The sequence below is a fragment of the Electrophorus electricus genome, chromosome 5 (genome assembly GCF_013358815.1).
Source record: "Electrophorus electricus isolate fEleEle1 chromosome 5, fEleEle1.pri, whole genome shotgun sequence".
In the NCBI taxonomy this organism is placed as follows: Eukaryota; Metazoa; Chordata; class Actinopteri; order Gymnotiformes; family Gymnotidae; genus Electrophorus; species Electrophorus electricus.
The window spans coordinates 23,543,904-23,553,903 of NC_049539.1; the positions used below are offsets into that span (position 1 = coordinate 23,543,904).

Genomic DNA, 10,000 nt, shown 5'->3' on the forward strand with positions numbered 1-10,000 from the left:
GGGAAGAAAAAATCCATTGATGGACTAACCTGGTCATTCATTATATTCAGGTAGTCAGCTGACCTCATTCTTTGGGCACATAACGTTGCTGAACCTAGACCTGACCAACTGCAGCAACCCCAGATCATAGCACTGCCCCCACAGGCTTGTACGGTAGGCACTAGGCATGATGGGTGCATCACTTCAGCCATCTCTCTTCTTACCTTGATGCACCCATCACTCTTGAACAGGGTAAATCTGGACTCATCAGACCACATGACCTTCTTCCATTGCTCCAGAGTCCAATCTTTATGCTCCCTAGCAAACTGAAGCCGTTTTTTGCCGGTTAGCCTCACTGACAAGTGTCTTCTTAAGGCTACACAGCTGTTTAGTCCCAATCCCTTGAGTTCCCTTTGCATTGTGCATGTGGAAATGCTCTTACTTTCACTATTAAACAGATATGTTTAATAGTGAAAATAAGAGCATTTCTACATGCGAGTTCTATTGTTTTTCCACATGTGAGTTCTACTGTTGTTTTTCTACAATTTGATTTCACCATACGTTTAAGTGATCGCTGATCACGATCAATCAAGATTTTTTTCTGACCACATTCCTTCCTTGACGATAGTGTTTCCCCACTGTCCTTCCACTTTTTAATAAGGCGTTCAACAGTTCTTAACCCGATTTTAGTAGTTTCAGCAATCACCTTAGATGTTTTCCCTGCTTGATGCATGCCAATAATTTGACCCTTCTGAAACAGATTAACATCTTTTCCACAACCACAGGATGTGTCTTTCGACATGGTTGTTTGTCAAATGAGAAGCTACTCACTGCATCAGTTAGAGTTAAATAACTTGTTGCCAGCTGAAACATAATCACCCATGCAGTAATTATCCAATGGGAGGCTCTTACCTATTTGCTTAGTTAAATCCAGGTGGTGACCTTTTTTTGGTCAGGCAGTGTGTGTGTAATATATATATATATATATATATATATATATATATATATATATATATATATATATATATATATATATATATATATATATATATATATGTGTGTGTGTGTGTGTGTGTGTGTATGTGTGTGTGTTTTTCAATTGATTCCACCTATTTATACTGCAAGTGTGTTTTACATCTTTTTTATACCAGTAATTTAAACACTTATTAGTTTTAGCTTTAACTGGAGCACTCTCATTTATATCACTAACTATTTAGAGTTAAAGCAGACCAAAGAGCAAGAACAGAAGCAGAAGGTTTGCGTTTTGTTCTTGAAAAGTGAAGCAGTGCTGTTATTTATACACCGTATAACCTCCTTATAACTAACACATCTGTTCTGGAGTTCTAGTGAACTCCCAAATATATGAATAATCAAGAATATATGAATATGTAACTGTGCAGGTCACTGTTAAGGATGCACGGCGTTGTGGAGTAACCATTAGCACTAACCTAGAACTGTGTGCATGCTTCTTTGTTAGTGGCTGGTTAAAACATTGGTTTGTGCAAATGTGGTTTTAGGTTTTAAAACTTCAGCAAACTTGCAAATGACACTTGTGTACATCCCTTCACTGTAAATGTGGCTTACAAACAAAAAATAAGATCAACTTGTGTGCCTTCCCACTGAGGTGCGAGGGTCTCTTGACCTTCTTCCGCCTGGTTGTTCTTCCCCCTGGTTGTTCTTCCCCCTGGGCTGTCCTCCCCACGTGTGCTTCCTGTGCAGGCAAAGACCATGTCACAGAGACTTGCAGGACTCTGGGCTTGAGAGAGAGACTTTAATAAGGGTGTGGTCCGCTGGAACGGTTCAGTGATTCAGTCAGGAAACGACGGTGCAAATGTCTTTTTAAAGATGTGAGATGGTTTGTGTGTGTGTGTGTGAGGGAGATGATGAGCCATTGCTGGGAGGCTGTACGTTTTAATCCTGTGAATAAAAAAACCCAGAGACAAAAATGTACTGCTCTCAAATTCAAAAGAGAATTCCCAGATTCCCAAACAACAAAGACACTGATGCATATGTCGGCTGCCAGAGTTTAAGCAGAGTGCCACTGAATGACTGCGGCATTTGCTTACAGAGATGGAGGTCCAGTGTCTGCTGCTCTCTGTGTAATGGAAACACTTTTCCAGAAGGTTTTGTGTGTGTGTGAGAGAGAGGTTGAGTGTGTTTTGTGTGTTCTTGAGATGCTGTTCCATTTAAAACACACAAACCTATATATACACACACACTGTTTCTATAAATAACTCGAGGGGTGAAGTCACTCAGAAATTATTTCCGAAGGCGTGTGTGTGTCAAATTTTGATCAATGAATTGTGTGTGTGTGTGTGTGTGCGTGTCTAGGAACAAGGCAGGAGTGTCTGGGTTTGCTCTGTGAGTGTTTGTGTTTTTTTTTTGCACAGGTCTGAGGAATGTCCTCACTGACCTCTGTGGCGTCCAGTCCAGTCTTTCATCACTGTTCACTAGAAAATCCCTCCTCTTTTAAGACACAAGAACTGTTTTTTGTTGTTGTTGTTAATTTCATTTAACATGCACAGAAAACTTGAGTACCTGCTAAATCTGACACATTTACTTTAATGAGGCCAAAAGAAATGCCTGAAACTGTGTGTGTGTGTGTCTGTGTGTGTGTCTGTGTGTGTGTGTGTGTGTGTGTGTGTGTGTGAGTGTGTGTGTGTGTGTGTGTGTGTGTGTGTGTGTGTGTGTGTGTGTCTGTGTGTGTGTGTGTGTGTGTCTGTGTGTGTGTGTGTGTGTGTGTGTGTGTGTGTGTGTGTGAGTGTGAGTGTGTGTGTGTCTGTGTGTGTGAGTGTGTGTGTGTGTGTGTGTGTGTGTGTGTGTGTGTGTCTGTGTGTGTCTGTGTGTGTGTGGGTGTGTGTGTGTCTGTGTGTGTGTGTCTGTGTGTGTGTGTGTGTGTGTGTGTGTGTGTGTGTGTGTGTCTGTGTGTGTGTGTGTGTGTGTGTGTGTGTGTGAGAAACCTTGTTGGCTTTTATATGGTTGACTGTGTGTGTCTTTTTGAAACATATTTGACTTTTATATGGTTGACTGTGTGTGTGTGTGCCTTCTCAGGTGGGTGATGGACAGATAGAGACGACGACCTGTAGCTATGTCCTTCTTTGGCCTTGACTGTGTGAAAAAGAAAGAGAAAGGTAACTCACATGACAGCATAGCCAGCACAAACCGGCACAACCAGCCCCCGTCGGCCCGAGCACTTGTAGTTCAGAGTTAGTCTTTCATCTTTCTGTGAAGCTCAAAGTCTCTCTTGCACCTATATGTCAAATGACCATTCTCCACTTGATATCCTGGAGTTCATAGGTTTTCTATAGACAGTGTGTGCAGTGTTGTGGAGTGAAACGGGGCATCTGAGATCCAGCAGCTCTGAGGTCAGCTCCAGCATCTGAGTAAATGCAGGGGTGTTGCTAACAGTTGCTGGAGTTGACCTGCTGACATGCTGAACTTGTGACTTAATGACACCTGCTTCCCATCATATAGGGCTAATAATAGTAGTAACACATTACTAAGGAAATGTGGAAACACATCTGGATTAATGGTATGTCTCTCCTGGGTTAACACATTCGGATTTTATATCTTATCTCTCTGTCTCTCCCTTTCTCTCACCCTTCCAATCTCTCCCCCCCTCCTACTCTCTCTCTGTCCCTCTCTGTCCCTCTCTAGCTCTCTCTCCCTCACTCACTTTCTCCCTGTCTGTCAGTCACACACATTTAAACCCTCTCTGTCATCTTGGGGGATGTATCTTTTGTTCTGTTCTGAGGAGAAACTTTGTATGATGTTAATTTTTGTTGTAAGTTGTCAGTTTTTAGAGTGTATTAGAGTGTTGTTTTGTGAATATTGTTTAAAGGAGGAATGTGTCTTGAACTGTGAGAATTTTGTACCACTGGAGTGTATTGTTTGACACCTTTCTCTGTATCATTTTATAGAGACGGAGAGGAAAATTCGTGCAAATGATAGGGAACACAACCTCTCTTTCAAATATGCGGTGAGTGCGATTCCCAGAAATGGAAACCAGCAACCCCTTGATTACTTGATTCTCCTTATAAAGGATATTTTGATAGAAAATCCTCACGTCATTATTATGAAATATGATTATATTCCAGGCCAGATATAGAATCTTTACCTTCCATAGTGATAAAAACACAGGCAGACTTCTCCAAGTGCAAAAGCTATCGTCTCTTTGCTAGATCTTTTGATCAGCTGTTTGGTTTCTCTCATCTCTAAATCCTAGCATATCTTCACTTCCCCTGACTTATTAGGGGTCTAGTGTGGACTTTCTTCTTTACTATGACCGTTAGCGGGTGCAACACAGGAAAGGCATTTATAACGTGTGTCATGTGACCTTACAGACCAATGCCATCAAGACGTCTAAATACAATGTGCTCACCTTCCTTCCGCTCAACCTGTTTGAGCAGTTCCAGCGCATCGCCAACGCTTACTTCCTTTGTCTGCTCGTCCTACAGGTGGGCCACCAACACTGTGCGTGTGTGTTTTGTTTTTGTGTGTGGGTGTTTCTGTTGTGCATGCATTTTTGTGTGTGGGTGTTTCATGCTTGTGAGTGTGTGGGTGTGTGTGGGTGTTTCTGTGTCTATGGTGTGACATCAGCGTTTTGTGCATGTGAGTTGGTATGCCTATGAGTGTGTGTGTGTGTGTGTGTGTGTGTGTGTGTTTAAGAGCGTGTATGCATTTGTAAGTGTGGGGTGTGTGGTTTTGGGTTTCTGAGCTGGAGCAGTGGTGCTTGACTCTTGTGAGTTGCTCAGAACTGAAGTACTTGTATGAAGACATCTGGTTGTGCAGAGATAACACTGGCATGCGAGCTATGAAGCACCCCAAATATATCTGTCTGCAAAATGTCAGACCACGTTTGTTACCAACTACACTAAAACAAATATAACATGAATCAATGGTAAGGTGAAACACGCCAAGCTTTTTTCTATTTAACAAAGTCTGATTTGGCTTTGGATGAGACTGAGGAAACATTTTGCTTATCAGAGGAAATTACCTTTGACCCAGTGAATTGAAAGGCTTGGGAACACTGTTATGACTACTGGAACTTGGTGGTCACATGACCTGTAGGTGTGACTTGTAGAAGCTTTGTGAATGATGGCAGGCTGGGGTCAAGTCGAGCAGTGCTGACGGAGAGGTAAGTCTCCCTTACAGAGAAAGGAAGTGAGATTCTCAGAACAGGAAGTTGTCTCAGTCTATTTCATTCTGTGGGTGATTTTGTAAGGTTCTAAGTTATGAGAAACAGAGCTGGTGATCTCAGAACACGCTGAATGCTCTGGCTGTAGTTTGTGTTAGATGTTTGCTTTGTTTCTTTAATCCATATTTATGACTTTCTTAATCTTGATTTAAAAGGTTCTACATAAATAAAGTTCATTATTATTATTATTATTATTATTATTATTATTATTATTAGTAGTAGTAGTAGTAGTAGTAGTAGAAGTAGTAGTAGTAGTAGTGGTGGTGGTGGTGGTGGTGATGATGGAAAAGGTGAATGGTGAGCATATGGAGTATCTGACCTATGACCTTTATATAATTTCTGCTATGGTACTTCACATGCTGCAATTGCGTGTGATGTAGCCCCAAACACGTGCAGAAAATGGTGAGAAAAAGGACAGACATCATCTGAACAGATAAATAAGTCGAGCAGCTAAACATGAAATTAAAAAGGCCTATTGCAGAAAAAGATGTGAAAGTTTGTTTTCACCATTGTGGAACGGCAGAGATCATGTGAGAACCTTATGTCAGCGTTTTCTAAAAGCTACATTTCCCCTTTATCTGCACTACAACACCAAAGCTGGGTTTTCAAAAGTGTCCACTTTGGAGAGAAGATCTGAAAAGATGTGTTTTAATTGGCAGAAAACACCATTTTAATGTGGATGAATGGGCAAAGCATATGTGAGCAGATGCATTATCCAGTTTTTCCATGGTAGTGCGGATGAGGCCTTTTATTTTGGATTATCTTTTCATTTGGGATTAAGTATCCCTCTCGTGGTGGGTTACGAGGTTTTAGCATATAAATATACCTCAGAGTATACCTCCTAGTATGAACAAAGCGTGTGTAAAGATTGATGTTCAGAATTAATTTCTCTCCATTATAAAGGGAAGCAAAAACAAATGTTTTCACAGAGTGTAATGGTCTAATCTGGGTGACGCTATTGTGTGATGTACACATTTGGAGTGAAGTGGTTCGTAAATCTGTGGGGCGTAGCAGTAATGGCTGTGCTGGGCTTCTGTGGTGCAGGTGATTCCAGCTATCTCCTCCCTGTCCTGGTTCACAACAGTCGTGCCCCTTGCACTGGTGCTGTCCATCACTGCCGTCAAAGATGCCATCGATGACCTAGTGAGTACAACACAGACAACCACATAAACAAAAACATTCAGTGAACAACTGGTTTTCTGTTAGTGCTGTATGGTAATATGCACACACACACACACACACACACACACACACACACACACACACACACACACACACACACACTTATACCCTTAACTATTATGGATCCTACTCCAAAATAGAGGGGGAGTTCTTGTGCGGTCTGTACATGCTCTTAATAACACTGAAATGGCCAAAACGTCAAGCAGAAGCTGGTGCATGGACTCTCAGCTGATAGGCTGCGCTGAGCGGAGTTTAATATGGAAAACTGCTGTCTGAAATAACAATTCTGCACCAGCCTCAACTAGAGAACTAGAGAGATATCTATGTCTGTGTGTGTGTGAGGGAGTGACTTGGCTTGCCACTGACATTATTCTCTTGATATGATGATGGGACCCATTGTTACAAAAACTCTCACAGTGATTAAATAATTTTACGTAGACAGAGTTCAAACTGACCCCTGTCATGTTGCAGTGCTGTTTCTTAGATTTCTTAGTTGTGTTTCTTAGATTTGTTTCTCAAGTCTGTTTCTTGGGTCTGTGTCTCAGGTTTGTTTCTCATGTTTGTTTCTCAGGTCTGTTTCTCAGATGTGTTTCTCAGGTCTGTTTCTCAGATGTCTTTTTCAGGTCTGTTTCTCAGATGTCTTTCTCATGTGTGTTTCTCAGGTTTGTTTCTGAGGTGTGTTTCTCAGGTGTGTTTCTCAGGTGTGTTTCTCAGATGTGTTTCTCAGGTGTGTTTCTCAGGTGTGTGTGTAATCAGTATCTAGATGCTGTTGGCGTCTCCTGCACGTTTCTCTGTTGATCATTTCCATCCATCGTGCAGTGTGTGCAGTACACACGTCTACACACATCTTTGTCCTCCGCTGTCTCACAGTCATGTATCACATGCTTTCTCCTCACAGAACCGACACAAGAGCGACCGACAGGTGAACAACCGCAGGGCACAGGTGCTCATTGACGGAGAGTGAGTCCTCCTCCTCATCTTCATCATCATTGCTATTATCATAATCATTATCATCCTCGCCTTTATGTGTGCCGACACTGACACTGAATTACTCTTCTCCCACATGGTTACTTTGAGCTGCCCCTACCCCACACTCATACTCTGAGCTGCCCCTGCCTCACACTCATACTCTGAGCTGCCCCTACCCCACACTCATACTCTGAGCTGCCCCTACCCCACACTCATACTCTGAGCTGCCCCTACCCCACACTCATACTCTGAGCTGCCCCTGCCTCACACTCATACTCTGAGCTGCCCCTACCCCACACTCATACTCTGAGCTGCCCCTACCCCACACTCATACTCTGAGCTGACCCTACCCCACACTCATACTCTGAGCTGCCCCTACCCCACACTCATACTCTGAGCTGACCCTACCCCATACTCATACTCTGAGCTGCCCCTACCACTGTTACTCTGGACAGCTGTTCCTATTAGCCACACTTATGATACACACCCCCAAATCATGCTATGAGGATGCTATGAACAGTATAAATACATTCTGTGATCACCAATGCGATCAGCAGCTGTTGCACAGATGAGTGCGGCACTAACCAGAGCGCTGGGTGCTGTGAAACCTACCCTCACTGTGGTAGTCGGCCAGCCTTTTCCAGTTGGCAGTTGCAGATGTCCTGAGTGTAGGTACCAAACATAACGTCTTATGTGGGAAATATTTCAAACCTGGCCGATGCGCTTTCGTTCCTTCCTTGTGCCAAGTCGTATCATTCTTTCCCAGGATGATGTAACAAGATATGCTACTGTGGCATGCTGGGTAATGTTTTTTGGGCTTTATTGTATTTCACCCTGCTCCTGTTATATGGTAGTTTGAACATGTGAGCTTTGTGGGGTGGTTTAGTGGTTTAGGTGCCACCCCACACCATATGTGACTTGAAAAGATCTCTTTTAGTCCCCTGATTTTTTATCTTTTCAGCCTCTCTGTTTACTTTCTCTCTCTCTCTCTCTCCATCTGTTTGTTTTAGACTGAGAAATGAAAAATGGATGAACGTTCAAGTGGGCGACATCATCAAGCTGGAGAATAACCAGTTTGTTGCAGTGAGAGCTCTTCTTTGTCTTCATGTCTCTACCTTTCTCTCTCACTCTCTCTCTTTTGCTCTCTATCTTTCTCTCTCTCTGTCTCTCTCTCTCTCTCTCTCTCTCTCTCTCTCTCTCTCTTGCTCACTCTCACTCTCTCACCCACCCTCCCCGTGTTGCTCTCTGAACTCCTGTAGCCATGCAGTGATATAGCAGTGAACGCAGACTGAAGACCCATCTAGTTGTGGAATATTCAAATTATGACTGACCCTGCTCCCATATTGACTGACTAAATTAGTACTTATTGTAGGGGATTGTTTATTACCCTGATGTTGACTAAGTCTAGTAGTTATTGTTTATTGCACACATCATTGTTTAAGAGAGACCTTATGTATTCTATACTTCTAGGCATCAGCAGGGATCCCTGTATTTGTACATTATTCTAGTTCATTGGTGTATTGGACTCTAACCTACTGTACTGGCTAGGATGTATTCTATGAGTAAATGACAAGGCACTTTTGTAAGTCTCTCTGGATAAGAACGTCTACTAAATGGTGTAAATGTCAATGTGATGTAGCAGTGCTGTAGCACTGGTATAAGAATTATATAGCAGTGGATAACTGATGTAGCAGTGGTGTAGCAGTATATAACAGTGATGTAGCAGTATATAACAGTGATGTAGCAGTATATAACAGTGGTGTTGCAGTATATAACAGTGGTGTTGCAGCATATAACAGTGGTGTAGCAGTATATAACAGTGGTGTTGCAGTATATAACAGTGTTGTAGCAGTATATAACAGTGGTGTAGCAGGATATAACAGTGATATAGCAGTATATAACAGTGGTGTAGCAGGATATAACAGTGGTGTAGCAGTATATAACAGTGGTGTTGCAGTATATAACAGTGGTGTAGCAAGATATAACAGTGGTGTAGCAGTGTGTAGTTGTGGGAAGCAGGAATGAGGAGAGGGGAGGTCTCTCGGGTGATGACAAGTTGCTACATATTTTGTAGCGATGGTGCCCTACTCTAAGAGAGATTTGTCATTTTTCATGTTGGGTCATATTATGGAAGCTTGGCGTTATGGTTTGTATTTTAATGTGAAAGTGCCACATTTATTAAAATCTCTATGGTTATCACTCTCTCTCTCTGTGTCTTTCTCTCTTTCTGTCTCACACACTCACTCTCTCTCTCACTCTCTGTCTCTCTCTCTCAGGCTGATCTCCTCCTCCTCTCTAGCAGTGAGCCTCTTAATCTGGTGTACATTGAAACCGCTGAGCTGGATGGGTGAGTGTGTGTGTGTGTGTATGTGTGTGTGTGTGAGTGTGTGTGTGTGTACATGTCTTAACTCATCACACAGACCTAACAAAAAAAGTCAGTGATTCACTGAATGCTATTTTTGTTAATGTGGTTGTTTGTGTGTTGCTTGTGTTTGTGTTTGTTGATGTGTAAGTGTGGGTTTATATCTGTTGTGTGTGTGTGTGTGCGCGCGCACGTGTGTGTATGTATGTGTGTGTGTGTGTTGTGTGTGTGTGTGTGTGCAGGGAGACCAATCTGAAGGTGAAGCAGGCTCTATCTGTAATCGGAGAAATGGGAGGAAACATTGAAGCCCT

The 10,000-nt window shown here is 42.5% G+C and overlaps 1 protein-coding gene across 5 annotated transcripts in view; it reads left to right on the plus strand.

The window, feature by feature from the left end:
• atp8b5a (ATPase phospholipid transporting 8B5a) overlaps positions 1-10,000 on the plus strand; it is a 28,520-nt gene that overhangs the window by 7,059 nt on the left and 11,461 nt on the right. For 4 of the 5 annotated variants that reach the window (XM_035526155.1, XM_035526156.1, XM_035526153.1 and 1 more), the window contains 8 exons: positions 3,031-3,110; positions 3,900-3,958; positions 4,323-4,436; positions 6,221-6,319; positions 7,257-7,318; positions 8,338-8,410; positions 9,604-9,674; positions 9,932-10,000. The exon at positions 9,932-10,000 is cut by the window's right edge and continues 14 nt beyond it. In XM_035526155.1, the coding sequence (XP_035382048.1) occupies positions 3,068-3,110; positions 3,900-3,958; positions 4,323-4,436; positions 6,221-6,319; positions 7,257-7,318; positions 8,338-8,410; positions 9,604-9,674; positions 9,932-10,000 (590 nt within the window). In that variant the 5' untranslated portion in view covers positions 3,031-3,067. Of the gene's footprint in view, positions 1-3,030; positions 3,111-3,464; positions 3,512-3,899; positions 3,959-4,322; positions 4,437-6,220; positions 6,320-7,256; positions 7,319-8,337; positions 8,411-9,603; positions 9,675-9,931 lie in introns of those variants that run through there. The other variant, XM_035526157.1, reaches the window with a different exon arrangement.